This window comes from Catharus ustulatus, chromosome 22, assembly GCF_009819885.2.
Source record: "Catharus ustulatus isolate bCatUst1 chromosome 22, bCatUst1.pri.v2, whole genome shotgun sequence".
Taxonomy (NCBI): Eukaryota; Metazoa; Chordata; class Aves; order Passeriformes; family Turdidae; genus Catharus; species Catharus ustulatus.
The window spans coordinates 5316010-5340128 of NC_046242.1; the positions used below are offsets into that span (position 1 = coordinate 5316010).

Sequence of the window (24119 nt, forward strand, 5' to 3'; positions counted from 1 at the left end):
TGTACTTAAAATTTTATTTCTATTTCCAATACAACATAATAATTATCAAAGAATGGTCTGCAGCCACAATTTAAACCAGGGGCTGACTTTGTGTGGATATTCACACACAAATGATTTATTATAATCACAGAGGCTTTCAACATGAAATACTTGATCCTGAAATCCTTCATTAGACAATAAAGCTCAGGAAATTCTGCTTCATCCAAGCCTGAGTCTCATTTTTCCAAACCAGATCAAGAGCTCAGTGTTGCCTCATTTATTCCTCCATCACAGGAGTGCCTTGTCTGTGTGTAAATACTGGAATAGATGTTCAGAGGGCAAAGAGACACCTCAATATTCTGCTCTTTGGGCTCTTCCAGCTTTGATTTCACAGCTTCACCCCCCAGCTCCCTGCTTTCAGTGCCATTTGCTCCATCTGGATCTCTTTTATTTAGCAGGGACTATCAGACATCCTTGAGCTGTCCTTCCACACATCCTCTCAATTCCACCCTGCCAAGGTTTGGGAGTGCCTGGCCAGACCCCAAGGGGCTCCTGCACATCCCTGCTCTGCAAAAAAACCCCAAAATTGGCTTTGCACTGCTCTGGAAGGCACCTGGGCAACTCCAAAGCTTCTGAGAGGAATTCTCACTGTGCTGATTCCGTGGGGAATGGAAAAACCCCAAAAGATGCTGAGCCCCAGCCCTCCTCTGGCTGCTGCACTCTGGCACTGCCACCCCTGTTTATGACAAAACACCCAAACAATAGTGTCCATTTCCCTGCTTGCTTGTGAACAATTGCTTCCCTCATCACCTCCAAATCATAAAAACTGGAATATATTTTACAGTTATGTCCAACACAGGATTGAACTGGTATCAAACCCAGACTAACAGCAGCTGGCTCTCTTCTGGAAGTGCTGCCTCCTATGCCTGGTCACCTTTGTCTTCTGTTGCCATTGCTGAGTCTCTGTGCTGCTCCTCTGGGTCCCCTGGCAGGATGGTGGTCACTGTCTGGAGCAGGGACTCGATCTGCTCCTCTGTCAGCCTCTCCTCGCTTTCTTCCACCATCTGCAGGTCAGAAAAACCCCACTGGCATCATTAAATCCACACTTCCTCCCTCAGAGAGAAGGACTCAGCTCAGCAGGGAAGACTTTGTCAAGACATAGCCTGAGCTCATCACAGAAGCATTTTACAAAGCAGAACTCTTGGAATATTTGGAAAAAACAAGAAAGAAGTCCATTGTTCACCACAACAATTGGCACTGTGTAATGAGATCCTGCTTTCCTCACAGCAAGGAAAACACCAGCCTGGGAACAGCCTGCTTCATCCTAAAGCCTCTCTGAACCTCCACATCCATGTCCTGAGCCAGGCTTTTCCTTTAGCTCACATGCAGCCACACCTTTATCCCAAATTTCTGCCCTTGTATGGGATATCCTGAGAGGGATTCCCTGGACCTTGGCATTTTGTGCAGTACCTACACAAAATCATCAGCCCATAAAAGAAACCACCTCATCCCACAGCAGCTGGACTCCATTGGGATTTGCTTGGATTGGGAGATTCTTGGATATAAAGACATTTAAAAGCTCTGAGCACAACATCAAAAACACTGTCATGAATCAACTCCATGATTCCATCACATTAATTAGGGACCTACTCCCACTGTGGAGCTGTGGCAGCTTTTATACCATTGCTACCAGTAAAACAACTGCCCTAATTTATAGGCAGCTGTTAAAAGGAAAAAAAGCTTGTCAGAGGACTGGAAAATCAAGTCAGAAGAACTCTTCAAACACAAATGAAACCAATTAGGATTGTGGGCTTTGAGTTTTCTTTTTTTACACCAAGTCCTTGAAAATGGCCTTTGAAGAGGAGTGATTTATAGTAATGATGGTTCCAAGTCCAGGCAGGTTTAATCAGCTCTAGCTGCAAATTGCAGCTCTTCAGATGCTTCTGAAAAGCAGAGGGGGAAGCTCAATTCATTTTTGTTTTTCTTCAGAGTGCTCCGAGCCCTCTTTGCACAATCTGCTCATCTTTCATCAGCATCATGCACAGATCTGCACACACACACACAATCCACTCCTCACAGAAGCCAGGCAGTGAATCCATTTGTGAATGACTTGCTGGGGACTCCCATCAAAGGCTGGAAATCCCTGGGGAGTGGCTGTTAGCTCCACAACTGCTGTAGGAGCCTGCCCTGAACAGCAGCCCTGGCTCTGCTCCACTGCACACCCAGTGCTCAAACACTCCAGATCCTTCCCTGCCTGGGGGAAGCCCTGGAGCTGATTCCTGCCAGGCAATTCCACAGGGATTCATCTCAGCACACCTTGAAGCATGAAGTGTGGAAGATGTCCCTAGAACTACAGTCATTTCACCATTATAAGCCGCACCATTTTGACTAAAATTTTGGTCCCAAACCCGAAGTGCGGCTTATAATCAGGTGTGGCTGATATATGGACAGAGAATGAAAAGTTGCTGTTTTAGTTTGGAGGACAGGTGTCTGCTGAGAAAGGCAGGAGCTTCTCTTTGAAATGGAGAATGTAAACCCCCTCCCTCCAAATTATTATAATTTTGAAATCAAGGGGCTCTCAGGCAAAGATATGGGAATTAGGAATAACAGTTCTTTACTAGGGAAATTAAAATAGAAATACAGCACTACAAAGGAACAAACCCCAAACCCTGACACAGTCAGAGTACAGCCTGACACCCGTCAGGCAGGGTGTTGGCAGCAGTCCCATCCCATGGTGGCTGCATCCTCCTGCAGTGACAGATGTGGCTCAGTTGGAGCAGTGCTCCTGTACAAGGTGCAGTTTCCCTCCGGAGCTCCAGTGGGGATGTGGAGAAATCCGGTTTTCCTCTGGAGTCCAGTGGAGAAAGGGGCTCCCTTAGTGTCCCAAACCCTCTGTTTTTATCTTGGTAAGAAATGTTGGGCTCTTCCCCCTGGCTGGAGCAACTCCCAATGGGATGCAGTAATTTTATCAGTGCCACAGTGGGACTCAATGGCCATGAGCAGAAAATGACTGGCTGGAGGAAGGATGGGTTGTGAAAAGATAAAGAACAATGCCCTGCCTGGTTTCAATGGATGGCCCATTAGCAGAATATCTCCCATGGAGATCAGGATCACTGCCCCCACCCTCAAGAGATGGAGATAGAACAGACACCCTTTATCACACCCTGGATTGTAATGTGTGGTTTATAATCAAGTGCGGTTTATAATCATGAAATTACTGTAAATGTTCCTTTAGGTCTCTCCCAGCCCAAACTATTCTGGGATTGTGATTCCATGATCAAATCTGCTCCACCCACTCCTTAGTGCCACTGCTGCTGCTAAATCACTCCCTGCACATGATCTTTGCTATTAAATTTCACAGAGGATTATGAGCCTGGCTTTCAGGCTGGATTATGGGGTTTTTCATTACTTTCACACTGCATTTTCAGTAGGTGCTGTAGGAAGGAGCAGGAGATGTACAAAGAACCAGCCCAGGTGCTTTGGATACCTGCCTCACTCCAGGTAGGATGACTGAACCAATGTCTCCCAGATTTGTCACCATCCCTCAGAAAAGCAGCACTTGGCCTTGGTTAGATTTGATTTATTGCATGGCATAAAGTCCAACCCTCTTCCCATTTTAATTTTCTCTACATCTGTATCTCCTCTCCCTTTTTTCCCCCTCTACTTTCTCCTTTAGGTGCTTGCTCTGATGAAAATCAAATAAAATCCAAAAATTTCTGAGCAGCACCAGCTCTTTGCAACTCCTGATTTTAAGGCAAACGTGAATTCTAATCCCTGTTTTCTTCCCTGCTCCCCAGTGACTCCAGATGAGTAATGCCCCAACTCCCAGCATGAACAACCCCACTGATGTCATTTTTACTGGCACAGCACAAGCACAAACTGCAGGGACAGACACAGCAGCTCTGGCAGCCCCAGAAATCCCAGAAATGAAAGAAAATCATCTCTGGTGGTTCAGATGCTCTGGTGCTCTAAGCGATGGCTCATTGAAATGTTGTGAAAAGCATTTTTAGAGATGCCAGACCCTGCACTGAGGAGAGGATGGAGCTCCCAAATTCCCTTCTGCTGACACAGGGAGGGAAGTAGGAATTCTTTCAACTGCTGCAGCAAATTCACCTCTTGGTGCCTCTCCAGCAGCTCCCAGGAATCACCAAGAGACACAAATCAACATTTAGCAGGATGGACTGACAGCTTCTTAGCCAAGTTGATGCTTCAGCCTTATTTTGTTGTGATACTGTTTGAGATTTCAAAGGATCAAAAGCACAAACTGTAAGAATCAATTTTTTCACTCTTTCAGGAAGTGAAAAAACAGCCTGAGCCTGATTTATGAAAACATAAGCAGTGAGGAAGCAGCAAAGCAACAAGCCAAAAGGAAAAATTCAAAAATTAAACACAGACAGCACACAGATAAAGGGGTAAATGCAAGTGTCCTAAAAGAAAACAGATCTCAGGGGAACAGGAGGTCACTCATTCCAAGCTCAGCAGATGTTCTCTCAGCCTCCTGATTTACAACTGCAAGACAAAACACCTCTGATGCTGAGAGCTCTAAGAAATCTGGTGCTGAGAAGAGAAATGAGGTGCAAGAAGCCTAAGAGGCAAAAAACCCCAACTGGATTCAGGTACCTCCTTTTCCAGCAGAAAAAAAAATTAAAAATGTCCAGCAAAAAGCCCTGCACTGGCTGAAAGTGCTGCAGAGCCAGACTGAGCCCATAAGCAGGCAGGAATGCAAAGTTTATAGCAAAGAAAACAAAAATGCAAACGTTTGGAGGGAGGGGATGAGCTCAGATGTTGATGTTGGCAGTGCCACTCAGCCCAAATGGGAACAGCCTCCCCTCTCAGATGATGCCATGTGAAAAGTTTGGGGTGTTTCTGACCAAAGTGCTGCTGGGCCTCAATATCTGGAGATTTGGGTGAGGAGGGGAAGTGGGCAGTGTGACAGAAACACAATTTATACATAAAAAGCGCCCTGATGTCATAAATAATTCTCACTGCTGCTTTGCTGTGCTGCCACAAAATAACTCCAAGGGTTTAGGAAAAATTGCTGCAATCAATGTCATTCATAAACACACCCAAGTGTGTTACCTGTGAAATGTGACTCACTCAGATCAGGCCTCACTAATAATTTGTGTTTCACCCAAATTTGAGCAGTTTGTTATTCAATTTCCACTGCAATACATTCCTAAAGTCAGCCAAGCTCCCATTTAGTTTCCACAGTGCTCTACATCTAATCAAAGAGGGAATCAGGGAAACTTTATAAATTAATTGGCATAAAATTCTCCCAGCTCAAACTCAGAGCAGCACATTCCCCCTGCAGCTCAAATTTAATTCTCAGCAATTCACAGCCAGTCCATGAAGATAATCCCAGGGATTAAAGTGTTTATTCATAAATTAAGGTGCAAATCTGTGTTCAGAGTGCCATGGACAAATGGAAGCACAAAATCACTCAGGACTGTCTAAATTTCTTTTTTTACTTAGTGAAACAAGGACAAACATCCTTAATTCAAACCATACCTATCTTGTGCTTACCCAAATAAAAGCAGAATTTAAGAGACTTCATCCTTCTCCCTGTGCTGCTTTTGTTTATTTGGTTGTCTCCTGAGACATAACAATAAATCAAGAATGAAGAATAAATAAAGCCACACTGAAGAACCCCAAGGAGTCCTGAAAGAACTGAGAAATCCTCTCAGGATTTGGTGAACAAACCTCAGCATCACAGAACAACCTGTGGGTTAAAAGCTTTTGTTTGCTGGAATAATAAGCTAAGAATTAGATTTTTAAATAATCATTAAAGTACAGTAATAAAGGAAATAGGGGCTCTGATCATTTCCAAAGCAATCAAGCACATAATTTAACTCCAGGGGAGGAGGGAGATGTTTGATGAGAAAATCACTGTTATTTCCTCCTTTGAGCAGGGATTTGAAATTGCTCAGCACCACCACATTAATAGGAAAAAAGGACATTCAAAAAAAGAAATAAAGTAAAAGACTGAATGATTGAATTAATGTCCTTCAGACATAATTAACCAAGGGCAAGGCAAAATACAGTGTTGAGACAATAAAATGCTCAAACCCTCTTAAGATTTTTTCCAAAATATTTTTCATTATTATTTTCCAGTAGAAAAGACAATGTGCCAGCCTGGTGATGCACATAAGAATGAAATTCTCCAAAGCAGAAATACATTTTTAAAAAGCACAAAATTCAAATCTGCTTTTTCCACTCAGAGATAAAAACATGGAGCAGTTTGTTCTTTAAAAAAGATGATGTTTCATGTTCAGCATTAAATAAAGCTGAACCACACTCATGGTGAGCTGAACAACCCTGACTTTTGATTTCCTCCTTTGGGAATCACTGAGCCAGACCCAACACATGTTAAAGATTAAAACAGGAGGTCAGGAGAGCTGCAGTGTGTACAGTGTCTTACTCTGTGAGGTAAGAATTTGAATTTCACGCTCCTTTTGTTGTTGTTGTTGTGAGAAAATAAATCCTGGCACAGAGGCTGGAAAAGGCAAAGATGGACAATGGCAGCAATTCCTGCATTAAGGTTTACAAAACATCAAAAGATCATGACAGAAATTTGCTTTTTAGCTGCAGAAGAATTTTATCAAAATGGATTTATTGTTTGCATACAGCTAAAAAGAAGGAAAAAATTAAAAAGTTGGAAAGGCAAAAAGCACAATAATTATAATTATCCTCTCCCCTGAACCTGCCAGGTCAATCAGACTCCATTCCATGGCCAGGCTGCACTGAGGAAAAGTTTGAGACATCAAAACTGAGCAATGAGAGCCAGCTTGGACTGGGCTGGCATTTTGTTTAAATTGATGTGTCCCCATTCCAGGAACTCAGAAGTTCTCCCAGCATTTATTTCTGATTCAGGGCCACGTTTTCAGTGCAGTGAGGAGAGAATCAAGGCCATTGCAGAGCCAAATTCCCTGCTCAGCAGGTTGTGTCTCATCCATCAGTGCAGGGAATGGACTCTGGGTTATTTATACCCAGAAAAAGCAGATTTTGTACATTCAGTGACTGCTGCAACCTCTGCCCTCATCATACAGAATCCAAGCCAGCACCTGAACTGCAAAATCATCTCCTTGCCTCTCCCAGCTGAGCATTTCAGTGACACCAGCCTGCAGCTGCCCAGCATCCCTGAGCCCCAAGGGTCTGAGTGAAGCACAGCCCAGCTGCTGCAGCTCTGGGGAAGGCTCAGCTGGCACAGGGATAACAACCCAGGGCTCTCACAGCACTGCTGCACTGATTTCTGGGGAAATGTGGCCTGGGAATGACAGGGGATCACAATGGAATAGAAGGAACTGCATCCCAAATACTTCCATGAAGATCCAAATTCACCCAAATATACAGATATTCAACTTTTCACAAGCTGATTCTGATCACTGGAGAAGGGTTTGGATCAATAATGAGCTGACACTGAACTCAAATCTTGTGTCTGTGTTCTCTGAGTTTCAACAAAGAGTGTTATTTAACTCTAACACTGCAAAACTTGCAATATCTAAAACATGGCACTCTACAGAAAGCTGACTTCTAAGAGAAATTCTTATTTTCTTCAAACATGACACAGGAGCAATATTTTCAATATTTTATGGGTAGGGAGGATAACAATGAAGCAGGTGGGACAGGAGGGAAGAGACAGACAAAGCCATGCAGTCACCTGAGAGCCCCAAAAGATGATTGCACTTAAAGAAGGGAAGAAAAGCCAATAAAATAAATCTGTCTAAGCATATGGAGCTAACCAAGCTCCAAATTGTGGTTTCTGACTAACTTAAAGCCTAAAACTGCAGCTTGGGCTGCTGCTGGACACTGATGTCCTCAGGCACAGAGCACAGCAGCAATTCCTCAGCTGGAATCATTCTGCAGAGATGCCTTCAGCATTCTCATCTCTGCTCCTTGGTGACAGCAGAAAAATTGTCCTAACTGGTCCCTCTTGAATCCTTCCCTTTTTTTGCAGCAAAATATGATCCTGTTCCTCCTCAGCTTGGGTCCAGGGGAAGATTGCAAACAGATGTTCTTAATGCAAGAGATTTTTATTGAAATAATATCCTGATTATAACAATCTCTTTATTGCCACAGGGGTTTGTATTCCTGAGGAGATGCTTGAGAGAATAAAAGCATCTACTTCTGTTTAGTGACAATCCCTCTTGACAGCTGAATTATTCTGAGACTGACAACGGCTACTTTCCATCAGAAAGTTTATACTCATTCCTTATCCTGCATTACTGCTCATTTCTTTTAAAAATTTTTGATTTTAGTGTAAAAACAACTAAAAACAACCAGGGAAGATGTCAAGGACTGAAGCACTCCACCACAGAGCTGCACAGCCAAAAGATTAAATACATCCTTATTTGCAATACTTCCATAAATCACCTTTAATGACTGCACTGGGCATTTTCATGTGTGCCACTGAGACAAACAGAGGTGGAGAATCTGTCTGAGGGGGCTCTGAGTGCATTCAAAATGTGCATAAAGGGACACATTCAATCAGCAATTATTCAGCTCTGTCCAAGGTTAAAGCTGCTCCCAGCTCAGTCTGACAGGCCCAGGCACTGGTACTCACCAGCTGGATTTCCACTGCAGTCACAGGCCTGTGGTTCAGCAGCTGCAGCTTTTCTGCCCTGGTAAAAGCACAGTGGAAGAAAATGCACATTACTGCGTGGTCTGAGCATCCCCCAATGCCCGCAGTGATGCAAACACACTCCTGAGCACTAAGGGATGAAATGGCACTGCCAGGAATAGTCCTGGCTGGATTGGCAGTGTGGCTGAAGGGCCATCATCTGGGTGTTTGAACAATTTGGGGACTTTCCTGTGTTCAGTTGGTGGCACCTCCAGCCAACAGAGACCCTTAGATCATTACTGCAAGCATTAATTAACTGCTGCATTGTTAGAACTGTGCAGAAATGTTAAACAGCTCACCAGAGATCAAACACACAGCTCTGAACACACAGCTGTAAGCTTTCTTTTTGTATCATCCACACACAACCACAAGAACAATTTTCATACCTAAGGAGTTACAATCCCATCAAACTGCAGCAATTTATTTATCCTTTGAGCTCATTGCAAATACAAAGTTCCAGCAGGGAACTGCAATTTGGAAAAAAGCAAATCTTGGCATTTATTACTATTTATAGAGCATCTCTAAATGGATTCTGGAGGGTTTAAAGCACACTTTAACTGATTCTGGAGGGTTTTCCTCTGGGGATTTTTTAGAAAGGAAAAGTCACAGCTTTTAAGAGAACAATCTCTCCATGTTTACAACCAACAATTTCTGTGTGTCTGGAGATACCTCAAGATTTAATTTCATTTCAAATGGCCTCTGTCACTGGCTGCTGGCTGATCAGGCTAAAATGTCCATTTTAATCACTGCTTTGAGCTTCAGAGGAAAAGCTTGTACATTTTCAATACAGTATTTGTGAGATATTAACAATTCCTAACAGAAAGCTCCAGGAACTAATTTTATTTATTTATTTATATATTTATTTATTATTAGTTTGCTTTGCTTTTGGAGAGGCACAATAAGTTTCCACTGGTGATGGGAAGCAGGGAACACACCTCCCTTGTTTCCCCTTGTTAATCACTCCAATTATTTGGTGTTTCCAACAGGAGGCTGTGGAGAGCCTGGCTGGATTTTGCTCTGAACTCAGAGCACTTTCCGGGCAGAAAAGATGAGGTATTCATGATTGCTGTCATAAAAACCAGGACTAAAACCCCAATAATGACAGGAGATGAGCACTCAAATCCTTTACATGGAAAGGTGTGATTTGAGGAATCAATGAGAGCTAAAGGTCACTGGTGCAAAAGCCAAGCTAAAGGCAGCACTGCCATGCAGAGCTGGATAGAATATTAAATAATATCTTTATTGTATAAAAATCTGACCAATTCAGCTGGATTTTGGAAAGATTTTTCCTCCAGAGCTGGGAAATCCCTGCTTTGGTGCCTGATGGAGGCACAGAGCTGCTCTCTGCTCTGCTCCCTGGCCAAAAAAGTGTTGGTGCCTCAGTTTCCAGAGCTCTCCAACAGCTCTGAGGATCCTCCTTGTAAAAACCTCCCTCCTCCTCCTCCCCCAGCCCTACTTACAGGGAGACTGAGCTGAATTCATATTTTCCCCAAGCTTCTCTCACATGTCATTTCTGAGATCAGAGCCTTCTCAAACAACTCTTTCTTCTCTTTTGCACAAGGCACATCCCAATCCTCCAGCTCCACCACTCTCCACACAAAGCACATCATCTGCCTTTTATTCAATAAATTTCCTCATCTTCTTCTTTTCAAAGTAATATCCTTGAAATTCCTTGCCAGCAAAACTCCAGAGCCAAATAAAGAGCATCAAACAGCAAAAGCCATTTTCTGCCTGAGCTGAAGAATACAAACCTGATTTATTCAGAGCTATTTTCAAGCAGGTAGAGCTGTGTTTATCACAGGAAGATTACTGGCACAGCAGCAAGCAGAAATAAATTAACATCAATTACACATCATGACTAAAACAATCAATTAGTGCAACTGCTCATGTTTCCTGAAGAAATAGAGGGCACAACAAAAAAAGGTCACCTCTCCAAGACATTTTGCTTATAAGCCATGAACGTCACTCCAACTCATTAGAGAGAAATTTTTCAGTCAGGCCAAACAGATCCTAAAAGCATCATTTCAGGGTATTTGCAGCTTTTAAAAATGTGAACAGAAGAATGACAGAGAACTTACAAATTATTAACACATTCAGATGTGTAATCTGAAGGATTTCATGGCTGGTTTTGATCAGCAAAGCTCCCTACTGGAAAATGATGCAGAGCAACACAAAGGAATGAGCAGCAGGGTACAAAAAAAAAAACCCCAAAAGCTGCATAAATGCAATATTTCATCTAGAGCAGCTTGTGCAGTGTGAGCAGGAATTTACACCCTGACATTATCTTCAGACATGGCAATATGTAATTATGAGGTAAGCAATGAACTAAACACTCCCAAAATGTCTCCAAATTTCATTTATTAGGAAACTGGATGGCTCAGCCCTCAGCAAGAGAAGGCAGAGGTTTGAGTTGGAGCTCAGTACCCACTGCACCTTTTTAACACTGATCCCAAAAATTCACTGCTGGGACAAGGCTCTGTGTGTGTGTGTGATCCCAAAAATTCACTGCTAGGACCAGGCTCTCTATGTTTCATCCTAAATATTCACTGCTGGGATCAGGCTCTGTGTGTGTGATCCCAAAAATTCACTGCTAGGATCAGGTTCTCTGTCTCTGATCCCAAAAATTCACTGCTGGGATCAGGCCCTGTGTGTGTGATCCCAAAAATTCACTGCTAGGATCAGGCTCTGTGTGTGTGATCCCAAAAATTCACTGCTGGGACAAGGCTCTGTGTGTGTGATATCCAAAAATTCACTGCTAGGATCAGGTTCTCTGTCTCTGATCCCAAAAATTCACTGCTAGGATCAGGCTCTCTGTGTGTGTGTGATCCCAAAAATTCACTGCTCGGATCAGGCTCTCTCTGTCTGATCCTAAAAATTCACTGCTGGGATCAGGCTCTCTGTGTACCTGGAATTTCCTGTCAGCACACACACAAATTAAAACCTGAATAACCACAATTTCATCAGAGATTAGCTTTAAGCAAGGCAACCATGCATTAGGATCAGCCCTGATTGCAGTGCTTGGCTTGGGCACAGACCTAAGCCTGAATTTAGTTCATGCTCCATTAAATCTAAAAAGTAAAATTAACTTTTTCCAGCTCCCATGAATTCATCTTTACACTTCCTACAGCATGGATGGCACACTGATGCTCATTAAATAAAAAGGGGAACTGTCCCATTCAACCAAACAGAAGGTGAAGAACATTTTCAGCTTCACTGCCCCCAAACTTCAGCATCTGCATTTTCCCTGCTCTGCCTGGATTTTAGTAACAGTTTGGAACATGAAAGCTGCTCATTCAAGAGGAGAATCCATACAAAAGATGAGTGACAGTTGAAAGCAATTTTCTCACATAAAAGCAAGATTCCACTAATCAGAGTTAATGGGCTGTGCTGCAGACTTGTACAGGAGAAATCCCAAAATGGCAATTCCTGCTGAGGGGCTGAGCCACATCCTGCAGCTCTGGGACTCAGCTGCAGCCAGGAGTAGCTTTTCCAGGATGGAAAAATGCTCTGGAGTGGCTTTGGGGACACACACAAAGCTCAAAAACACACAGAAAAACCTGTGCAGTTATAGGGAGGAAAATGGGTCTGAGGTGTGTACCAGGGGAGAGTGCTGGAGGAGGTGAAGATGTGAAGCTCCATCCTAAAAATCCTAAAAAAACATTTCTACAAGACAAAAATCATCTCTGGGTCATGTTCAAGATCACAGAACAGACAGCATATGTCTACACTGATATATCCCTTCTAAAAAATAATACAAATACTTTCATGCTCTTGTGGAAATTCAGACAAAATGCACCATTTTCTGTCAGCACTAAGCAAACTTTTGCAGTTTGTATTTGAACCAAAATCTCCTGTGTGTGTTGGTATTACCTTTTTTTTAATCTGCTGAACTCCCAGAGTGTTTTTCCAGCAAGAGGTCTGGGTAAGGAGAGAACAGTGCCAAGATCCAGCACAGAGAGCTAAAAAAACCCTTCAAACATCTGTGCCTGAGCTGAAGCACATTTATCCTCAGGAATGGATGTTTGAGAGTTGCTAGGAAAACCATGAAGTAACAGCTGGACACACAACCAGGGGTTTCATTCCTGCCGGAAATATAAAATCCCATGGTTCATGGCAACTTTTAATGCCTGAATCCTGAGCACAGGGTCTGGCTGAGGGAGGATTTTCCCAAAGTGGGAAATCGCAGCTCAATGGGTGCTGTGATCCTCCAGGGATTCCCACTGCAAAAGCTGAGAATAATCTTTTAAAAATCTCCTAAATGATGCTGTTGTTCAATGAGCACAATCCTGACTTGCTGTTGAATATTCATTTTGAAAGCCCTGGAAGAGACAAAAATCACAAAGCAAATCCTTCAGCCTTTAATATTGCAGAGGTTTGTATCTGGTGTAGCTTTTGGCAGTCAGGAGGGAAAATACTTTCTAAAAGTACAGAAGATTTTCAGCTCAGCACTTCCTCAACTGTGTTGATTTAAAGACAAAAAGGGCAATGTTCCTGAGCAGGTTTTTTTTAAATTATAATAATATGCAGTGATTGGAAATTTAGTTATCCCAACATTAGATCTAAGGCTATCAGTAACAGGAAGGAGCACAAGCAGAGCCAGTTTTCATGGAACCATAATTACAGAGCTCCAGTTTAATAAATGTTCTTTTCATGCAATGCAATTCTCTATACCTTACAAATATGAAGCCATTCCAGCACTAAAACTGGAAAATTAGCTGCTAGTGGCAAACTCTATTTCCAAGTACAACATGGCTCACTGAACTGGAGCTTCAGCCAAAGCTTGAGGCCTCAACAAGGTAATAATAAAATTCATTATGTGGGTTCAGAGTTCTAGTTTTAAAAAAACCCTCAGCTCTCCAGTCTGAATTTTACAAAAGTAATGATTAAAAACTATGAGAAAAACTGTTTGATCACAGCTTAATCACATCATTGAAATATCAGAATTTGCTCTATTTAGCAAGGCAGCTTTCTGAAGTGATTCTGGAATATTTGTTTGCATACTTTGGTGTTGATTTCTAAAATCTGCCTTTTAGGAAGCTTTTTTTGTGTGTTTGTAACACTAATGAGACAAATCCATCACAAAATGGATGTTGTCCTGTTAACCTGGTATTTTGAGTGGCAAAAATCAGCGATAACAGAAGGATTTGAGGTGATTTTCCAGGAACTGCCAGAATTATGTTATCAGTTATCAGAGACATCATGTGCAGCCTGAAATCCTGCAGGGCTGTGGAAGGAAAAATGAGAATTCCCTTGATTCAAGGCTCTGCTGTGCCTCAGTTCCTGGTGCTTCCCTGGCTGCTCTCTGCTCCCAGCTGGGGATTCTCCCATCCACGAGCACAGCCTAGTGCTCAAGGCAGCAATCACAGCTGAGCAGGGAATGGCACAGCCAAGGCAGGGCTGCAAATCCTGATCTGCAAAGTCCTTGCACTAGGAAATAAGCTGAGCCTAATTAAGGGCAGGAACACACTGCTTAATTGTTTCCCCTCTGAGCAGAGGTGGAGTCAGGACAGGAATTAAAAGGGCAGGGAAGCAGTCTGGGGTGATGGGGTGATGCTGACCCTTTAACCAGATTGAATTGTCTGAGGACAGGCCCCAATTAACACAAATAAATCTAATCAGGCACTGCAGAGAGCTGCTGCCAGCACAGCCAGAGTCTGACCAGCTACCACAGCACATTTTGGGGTGCCCTACCCAGCCAGGAAGCAGCAAAGAGAGTCTGGAGCTCGTTACTCCTGGTGGGAGGAAAGGTCATTACAGGGATCACACAGGCAAGGTCCTGGCAGAGCAAACACTGCAGGTCTCTCCTCTCCAAGGGAAGGAAGCTCTCTGGCAGACAGCTGGGATGAAATCCCTGAACACCACCTCCATCCCACAGAATGGAAACCATCAAAGCCTTTTTGTTTAACAAGAGAAGCAGTGCTGAAATGACCTTGGTTAGGAACCAAAGGGCAACTCCAAATTCCCTTGGAGGCATGGCAGGTTTAAGTTTAACACAAAGTGATTTCAAGAGTAATTGTACCCCTTGTGCTCTCTGTGTCTGGGGTGAAGGGGCTGCCAGATGGGCCCTGCCACTTCTGGTTTCAGGTGGCTGCATGGAAAAGATCAGAAAGAAGTGCCAACATCACACAAAACAATTCTGGGCTTTATTCTGTAAAACACCTGGCAGAGTTGGGAAGTTCTTTACCAGATAAAAATGTAAAAGTTGTATAGGATGCTCACAGAACAAATCTGGATTCTGACAGAGTAAATTTGTCAGCTACACCCCTGGCTGGCTCTGCACTCTCATCCTGCTGCCACTGTGCATAAGAAATGATTTGGGAATAATTCCCTTGCTTCACTGCCTCAGGAAAAGGACACACAGGATGATGCCTGACCCCAAAGGCACCTTGGAGCATCCATAAAAAATGCCACAGTCCAAAATCTCATTTAAAGCTTGTAACTATTCCAGCCTTTCCAGCTCACTGAACAAGCAGGTGTGGGAAGGTGAAAAGTGCTCAGACAGAGAATCTGTAGCTGGAAGTTTCTCTGTTATAAATTCAGTTGTTTAGTATTTCACTCTTGGAGATCCCATCCAGGGGAGCAGTTGCAGTCAAGGTACCCAAAGTGATAACACCAAGAGTTAACCCTCAGGTCCTGGTCAAATTCTACCTGAAAGAAGTTTAGAAATGAGCTTTAACTAAAAATAAACACTTTTATTTTTTTAAATGGGAGTTTTACCAACATTGTTCAGTTCCTTTTAGTCTGAAAAATCCTACTCTGCCTTTTTCTGTGCTAAATCTTTCTGCTGGTTTTTCCCAAACTGCTGCCCTGCAGCCAGCAGAGCTTGTTTCTCTTCAAAAAGGGCTGGTTTCCATCACCAGAAGGGAAGGATGCTCACTACTACTCAAGAAATGTTTGCTGCCAATTTTCAGACCCTCTCAGAGCCACATTACCACCTCTTTACACCTCCAGTATTTTTATGGCAGAGTATTTTCTCTTCTCCACGCTTCAATACCTCCAGAAAATAATTAGGATACATAAATGAGTATCCTGCTGTACAAATGAGCTACAGGAGGGTTAAACACTGATTTACTGAGCTGCCAAAGAAAGCATTCCAAGCACAATTCCAGGACAGAGCTCCCAAGGAGCAGCAGCCCCGTGTGCAGAGCAGTGCTGGATGTGCCTGCCTGTAGAGAGGGGGCACTGAAACTCTAACAAAAAGCTGACAATCTGCTGTCCCTGCTCTGGACAGGCTGAAAACTTGTCCTGCAGCACTCCAGAGCTCTCACTGAGCGTTTTGTGGCACAGCCAAATGAATGAAAAGCCTCTTTTCCCAAAGGAATAAAAACACACTCAGTGTCTAGCCAGCATCAACTCCTCTGAAATGAAGGAGGAGCCATTTAGAAGCAGCTAAATATTGGTTTTTTCTGTTTTAGAAGTCAGAGGAGTGATCAGAGCTAGCCAAATAAGAGGCCAGCTGATTCCATTTCTGTTTACATCAGGCTTCTCTCCCTCTCTGCAGAGCTCCAAGAGGATTTTGTGCCTCAAGACCAGGCACTCACAGCACTGCCAAAGAGGGAAAAAGCCCTTGGAGTCTTGGAACTGCAAAGGAAATCTTTTCTTTGCCAGGCAGAACTTCCCAAAGTAACAACTGGATGTTCAGCTTCACTGGGAACTGCTGGGGGAGGAGGGAGGGTTGGTGGATGCAATATTTAAATAACTGAAATGTAATCTCAGAGATCCTGGACAATCAGCACATGGAGAGAAGATGGAAATACCCATGAGTATTTGGCTGAGCATTTAAATAATGGCAGAAAATATTTAAAACCCATGAATCAGTTCAGCACACTGTCCACTGATCAGTTTTTTAGCATTAATTGAGTTTTTACTCCTGTTCCAATGCACTTACTTGGTTAATTTATGGTCTTTCATTGCTGCCAGGAACTCCCTGACAATCTCAGGACTCTGGTACCTGCAGGGTGTTTTTGAGATGTACTTCAGTGTCTGCAAGGGACAGAAAGAAAATAGCTTTATTTCACAATTATTACTTGTTTTACCAGTTCTGTATGGAACAAGTACTCTGCAAAGTCTCCTCAGTCCTGAGAAAAACTGGAAAATCAATTCAGGTTTGGAAATCAATTTTATCTGAGCTGTTCAAAGCCTAAAAGTGCAAGTTGAAGAATACAGGAAAGGACTGAGTTTTAGCTCTGCTGGCTAAAAATCCCCTCTTGCTGTTTGTGACAAACATTTCCTGCCTTGGTTTGCTCCTTGTTTGGTTTTTGTCTTTTAAAAGCACACCAGAAAGTTGAATTCATCCTTAAAGCCAAGTTTTCATGTGCTCAGTGCCAGGAATATTCTCACTGCCAGCCCAGAAATCCCTCTTTAAGATCTCTAATCTATCTTTGCTTTTATCCTTCACCTGCATTTTTGGCAATTCCAAGTTGATAGAAGCAGATTAAATCATTTGTTATGAAGTCTACAAGGACGTTTTGTTATTAAAAACTAATTGAGACAATTAAACTTTGATCAATTTTTTTCATGTAACACCCACCAACCTCAACTGACTCTGACAGCAGATGATTCATTTATTTGCTTTATTTAAAATAACAACACTGAGCAGGTGGATAATGGAATTACATTACAGAAAGTAATCTGACCTGAGTAAAAAATCAATTTGTTGATAAAATAACCCAGAAAAATTCCAGTTCACAGCAGACTTTTCACTGGAAATGACTTCAAAATCTTCCTAAATATTTCATTGTTGCTTGAATTAAACCCCAAAATGAAGAGTTGGAAATAATTGTAATTTATTTAAGCCCTGCCTGACCTTTCCAGATAAAGTGAAGCTGTGATCACCAACGATTGAAATGAAATTATTATATTGTCATGTCATGTAATTGTGTCACTGGAGTAATTTCTCTTCCAGATTCATACATTTTTGGCAATTTCAAATCAATGAAAAAGCCAAACATACAGAAAAACAAAGCTCCTTTCATGGAGTGACTTCAGTGCCAATGGACCCAAGTCTGCAGGGAGCCCATGAAAAAATCAAAGATAATCCTCTAAAAACCAAACTCCGCTTTTCTTTCAATCAAACATAGAAAATACCCCCAGAATTGAGACCCCCAAGCATCCCATAGGTATTTAACACATGAAACAACAAAGCAATTCAAGATTTCAGGTGCATCCTGATAAAAGTGACTTACAGGATCTTCCTCAGCTGTTTCCCAGAGGTGCAGGAAGAGACTGTCAGTCTCCATGAAGATTTAATTCCCATTTTTGGTAAGCCCCTATTTTGTTGAATGCAAGGCTTAGGAATTCCAACCTCTGTACCTTTTTCAAACAAAGGCAGAACTAAAACAAAACCAAAGCCTAGGCCAGATCTTATCCACATGAGGGCTCAACAGAATTACTCATGCAAGCAAAGGCAAAGTCATGGTGCTGCTCATGCAATTCTCCAGCACACACACAATGGCTCTCACTGCAAGGCTCTGGGAAGTTGCTAATTTATTTTAAATGTTGGTATTTATATTAGAATATTTTAGAATTCCTTCCCAGCAAGGGATGAAATGTTTATTCCCCACCTGGCATCCAAGTGATGTTATCTGTATGTGTGGTTTTGGCTTTTCTTTGGATCAAAAACCAATGTAAGTCATCTGTTTTGGCTGGGAATTATTAATTTAATTCTGTTAATTAAAAAATGCAATGTAATGTGTGCCTCAGCTTTGAAATCATCATCTTCATTATCACATTAGGTGATAACATAAATTCATCAGTTCTGCCCTGTGTCTTAAAAGGATGGAACACTTGGAATTTTAAAAATTCCTGATTAACCTAAAGAGTGGAAAACCAGGGGGTTGGAAATTTTGAAATTCTTTCACAGATTTCAAGAACAGCAGCTGCCAAAATCTGCCCTAACAGCACAGTTACTCTACAACCTGACCACAGAAAAGAGGCAGATGAAACATTTCATTATGGCTTGAATTAGGGGAAATTTGATACCAAAGGATTAATACACGACCCTAAGGATGTGAATTCTTGCAGCTTGAGCTAATTGGTAAATGGAATTTCCCAGTGCTGCTCACCTCATACATGATTGTGTTCAGGTTCTGCTGCCCAGAGCTCTGCTTGGTTTTGCCACTCTCTTTACGCTGCTGCTTGAGGTCAGTAAGTAACTGATAAACCTGAAAATAAAAAATAAAGTTCTTCAGAGCATCTGAGAGCACTGAACCTAAAAATGTTACAGCAGGAAAGCATGAATGAACAGGAAATTCCTATCAGATAAAAACCAATCAATGTGTGGCTGTTTTGGTGGAAGGACCAGCAACTGAACTGAGAAATGTTTTAAATGTAAGGATGTAAATTGTTTTTTAAAAGCTGCGACTATTTTAAACACATGAATGGGACTTTATTAATTTTGCTTCAGGCTTTGCAGAAATCCAGAGTCAATACCCAGAGCAAAGCAACAGAGCACTTCTCACTGCTCATCCCCTCATTTTTACCTGGCTTCACTCAAGATCCAGCCCAGGGAATTGTAAACTGACAGGAGCAGAGAAACCAGAAACCAAACATTTCTAGGCAGTGAGAAATATGAACATGATCAGCTACAAACCCTCCATCATTCCACACTTCCATGGAAAAGGAACTCCTGGCAGTGCTGAAATCTCAAACTCAGCCTGGGAACTTTGACAGCAAACACAGAAGTCCAGGAATCTCCCAGAAGTGCAGGGATGGAACTCTGTGTGCAAAGCATCACCTGGATTCACAGAACTGGCCTTGCCAGGAACTGCACCTGCAAGTGCAGCAGTGGGAAGGTGGCAGCAGCTGGAGGGAAATCACTGCTTTGAAAAGCCATATTTGTTATTTTTTTCACTTTTTTAACACCAGTTTGGCTGACATGATATTATCTAGATATCATCTATTTCTCAGAGGAAATTTCAGAGTTCTTTCCAGATGCCTGCTCTGCTGTTTGCAGGACAAAACCACTTCAAGATTAATTTCAGGATAGAATGAAACTGCTGCAATAAAAAGCAGCTTCAGACAATACTACTTGGGTTATTAAAACCGTTCCAAAATTTATATTAATCAGCAAAGAAAAATATTTCCATTACCTAGATAAAATTAAACCAACAAGGACATAATATTTCTTTCTAACTCTCCTTAAAATGACAAAAATACCCACTATGAAATAATCTCAAGACCAAACAAACAATATTACATTACCTATCACTAGCAAAACCATTTCTAAATCTTCTTTTAAAAGCTTTTTTTTTAATTGAAAACAAACTAAAGGCAAGGAAAAGTAAATCCCCTGCAGGTTCTGCTGATTGCCACTGCCAAGTTTCAGCTTCCAAAGATTATGCCTGGGACTGATGACAGCTTGAAATTGCTGCTTTAAAAGCAGAATGAAGACAAACTTACCTCAAAGTTACTCAGCAATGCAGCATTTGCATCTTTTCTAAAAGGAAAAATGAAAACAATTAATTATATTCCAAATGAAACTGTCTGAAGCTTTTCTTTGCCCAGTCACAGACAGTAAAAGAACATAAAGTTTAAAAAAATACCAAAAAACAAGATATCTTATTTTGGTGATTCTACAATTGCCATCTCTGGAAAATATTTTCTATGCTATCAGTAAAATGATAACATAAATATTGAGTATATTTTGCAGAATTTGCCCCATAAATCACCCATAAAATATAACACACTTGTACAACACACTTCTTTCACTCAGTCACTCTATTTTACTCAGCCAATTTTACACACTCAAACCAAATTGCTTTGCTTCCTCCTTAGAAAAAATGCCTGATTTTATTCAAAGAAAGACTGATGGGAAAAATAATTCAGATTACAACACTATTTTCTGTGTCAGTCAAGATCACCCTGAGTATTTTAGTACCATGGACACGTGTGTGTGTGTGTGTAGAGAGACAAACAGGTCTTGAATTTTTATGTGTTGTACTGAGTGAAAAAAACCACCAATTTATTGCATTTCCTCTTTATTTACTCTTCCCAACTTTCTGTGCCTGTTCCTATATTAGAAGGGCAAGGCTTAGTTTCCCATTTCCCATTTCCTCAGTCCCCATTAAACAAAAATCCTTATCCAGGGCTGGCAGGGTGACTGCAGAGCCAAGCACACCGTGCCTTTATTCCTCCTGGATATTGTAAATTTATACATTTAAAGTAAAAAAAGAGGGAGAAAAACTGCCCCAGAACATCCTCTATTCCCTGAACACCACATTCTGCTGAGCAGTCAGTAGCCACAACAACAGAAAGTTTCCATACAAAAGGAAAAAAAGGCTTTTCTCAGGTCTGTGCAGCAGCTTAGGAAAAAGAGAAAAAACAACAAAAAAGGTACAATGTGTTGTTAAGCACATCCAACGGCCTGAATAGAACTGTCACGTTCATCACTTTCAAATGGTAAATGCATCCACAAACTTCCACAGGTTCTAGCATTGTTTTTAAATGAAAAGGACCTTCTAAAATACGCTGAGATGAACTTCAACTTCCATTTCGCTGACCCGAGTGAAACTTCAGCAAGTGAGCTCAGGCACGCATTAGTTTTTCATTCATGTTTTACAAACCATATATAGCTTTTGTTGGGAGGTAAATGCAAGTCTTCAGAATGTTTGCATTCAGCCGGGCCCTACAGAAATCCCCGCGGATCAAAGACATTCTATAGGGAGAATTACGTATGGAATTCTTCGGCTGAAAGAGCGTGGAATAAACACACGGCCATGCAAATCAGGTTAAGAATGAAATTATTTAAGACAACTGCTTTCCTTTTTCATTCTAATCCGATTTGCCATTCAGAAAAATTAATTTTTTTCCCCTCACTTCGGGTCTGTCTCAAATCTTCAAACAGCTCTGTCGTGCTGAAATATCAAAATTATCAACTGATCAACGTTTGCAAGAGAAATAAAATTTCCTTCAGTCCTGACTCACAGTCAGGAAATGAGGAATTCTGAATGATGGATTTTCTAATGTATCTTTTTAAGCAGTCAGCTCAATTTTTATGTGATTAAGACCTAACAAGAAAGGTAAAAATTGTCAGGATAACACCAAAAAGATAAACACTTTTTAGAGTCTTTAAATGGCTAGTATTTCCCATATTTTAATCTAAAACAAAATACTCCTGAGTAGGGCTGCATATATTAAAAAATCTGAGTACAGGGCATCACACCTTTACAAGTATCACTGACAGTTTGTATTTTTAAGCCTGCTGCTTCACATGTGCTGTATATTTAAACCACACACTTTTCTGAGAGTTCTTTTCTCTAATAACAGATAATTCTGGTAAGAAAAATCCATATTTAGAACTTGGAGAGTTGCAAAGCTTCCCTTCCAAATCAGGCAGGAGGCAACAGGAGATTAATAAAAACTCAGTGGATGTATAAGAAGCATCACAGGTTTTTTATTATTATTATAAAAAGCATCTTTCTCAGTACAGCTCATTTCTCTGCAGGCTGTTACTCATATTAACACTGTCACACAAACCTGTACTTCAGCAGATGTTTCATATTTTTTATCAACTTTTGATTTTCATGCTCATAGCAGAGATTTAATGATAATAAAGCATCCCTGGATTGCTGCAGGAGCTCAGTGACTTTGGGGGATACATCCCACAAGTGCCCCACCCATTAGAGAAATTAAAATTAAATGTGAACTAGAAATTTAACCAACTCCACAGAACTTGTGAAATTTTTAAGCTTACATAGGTCAAATCCTACAGCCTGAAACACATGGTAAGAAGGCCTCAAATAGCCAAAATTCCAATTTTATTATTGTTTGCAATCGCTGGCACACACCCCTCAGGTTTTTTTCCTTCTCCAGCACTCCCAGCTCCTACACAAAGCTCAGGGGAATAAAGAAAAATTCACATTTTGCCTCTCCCAGGGCGGTGGGAGCAGGAGGGGACAGCAGTGGGATTCTCAGCACCTTTCCCCCCAAAGCTTGTCCAGCAGGAGTTATAAATAAAATAAACCCCTCAGACACTGAGCAGAAGAAACCCCTCGGGGATGTGATCATTGATAAAAGATTTGTGTTAATCATTAAAGTACTGAGGTTTGTATAAACCAAAATACAAAGGTCTGAAGTGTCACTTGATAGAAGAAAAATATTATTAAATCATTCTGTTTTAAATCCCCTGCTATGAATATTATGTTTCTAAATAATTTGTATCTACTATCAGTTTTGTAAAATCAGACTTTCCAATAGTCTGATTGATTTTGCAAAATCAGATTTCCTGCCTTTGTTTTATCAATAACTGCTTATGTACAAAACCAGAACTTCCCCATTTCTGGCAGTTTTACCAAGACCTGATGGTATCTATGGGACCAACTCCTAAAGATTTCACACAGATGTTTTATTTCCACCACTGCTTCCCTGGCAAAATTATGACAGCAAGAAAACAAAAATTATTGATTACAACAAGGGACCACAATTTAAAAAGAAGCTGCAAACTGAGATTTGGTGGAGCGTGGAGCAAGCAGTGACCCATCAGGTGTCCCCAGCGCTGCTTTGCTCTGTCTGTATGTTAGAAGTACATGATTTATTGTTGGTTTTTCACAACTATTGGGATAAATGTTATATGTATAATGTTAAAATAGATTTTCTGTATGAATATAGGTTCTTTTCTTCTAATAGCAAAAGTTAGACATAAGTTTTTTAAAAATAGTATGCTGAAACTACCTGCCTAGTTAAAATAACAAGCTGTAAATGTGTAATAAAAAACCTGCAGCTGACACAACAATTATCAACACTCACCAGCTGCAAAAAGGCAAAACCACCACTCAAATTAAAAAATAATATTAAAAAAATACTAAAAACACAAACCACACATGCTCTAAAAAAACAAACCCAAAAAGTAACCATGCTAAACAGTTCTCAAAAAATTTTTACTATACATAAAAAACTATAAATATGCAACAAGTTAATATATTATAAAGTGTATTTTAAAAAACATTCCCAAAGCAACTTAGCAGCTTACCAAGCACCCAGCTGTTTTAACCCTTTGCTTTATGTGTGTTGCCTATTGTCTTTTTATTACACCTTCTAAATTTTACCAAAATAAAATGTGTTTTTCACAGTATATAAAAAAGGCAATCTAAATTTTGCTACAAATGGAAAATTTTGTTTCTCATTTATAACAGGGATTTATTGTACCCTCACACCCCTCACGCACAGGCCGCCATGATGAACCCCCCCCCACATACACCCCACACACCGATTACCCTCACACCCCACACACAATCCCACACATTGATGTACCCTCACACCCCACACATAGATTACCCACACACCCCACAGAGTTAAACCCCAAAAAGTCGCACTGCAGTGCCCTGCGGCTCCAGGCCCGCCCGTGCCCTGTGCTCCCCCCTCAGGCCTTTCCTTACACCTCCATCTTGTCCTGCCCGGCGCGGCCTCCCCGAGGATCCTCCCGCTCCCCCGGGCACCGCGGGACACGGCGGGGGAGAGAAACAACAGCGGGGCCGAGAAACAACAGCGGGGCCAGGGCCCGTGCGGCTCAAGGAGGATTTGGCGG

At 41.5% G+C, this 24119-nt stretch overlaps 1 protein-coding gene across 1 annotated transcript; it reads right to left on the reverse strand.

The window, feature by feature from the left end:
- On the reverse strand, window positions 1–24063 carry LOC117006081 (CGRP receptor component). Its single transcript, XM_033078356.2, has 6 exons — window positions 23971–24063; window positions 19997–20033; window positions 18661–18759; window positions 16485–16579; window positions 8540–8597; window positions 1–1043 (listed from the first exon to the last, which is right to left on the reverse strand). The coding sequence occupies exons 1-6, from the start codon at window positions 23976–23978 to the stop codon at window positions 900–902; spliced, it is 441 nt and encodes a 146-aa protein (XP_032934247.1). The 5' UTR covers window positions 23979–24063; the 3' UTR covers window positions 1–899.
- Between the last annotated feature and the right edge of the window lie 56 nt (window positions 24064–24119).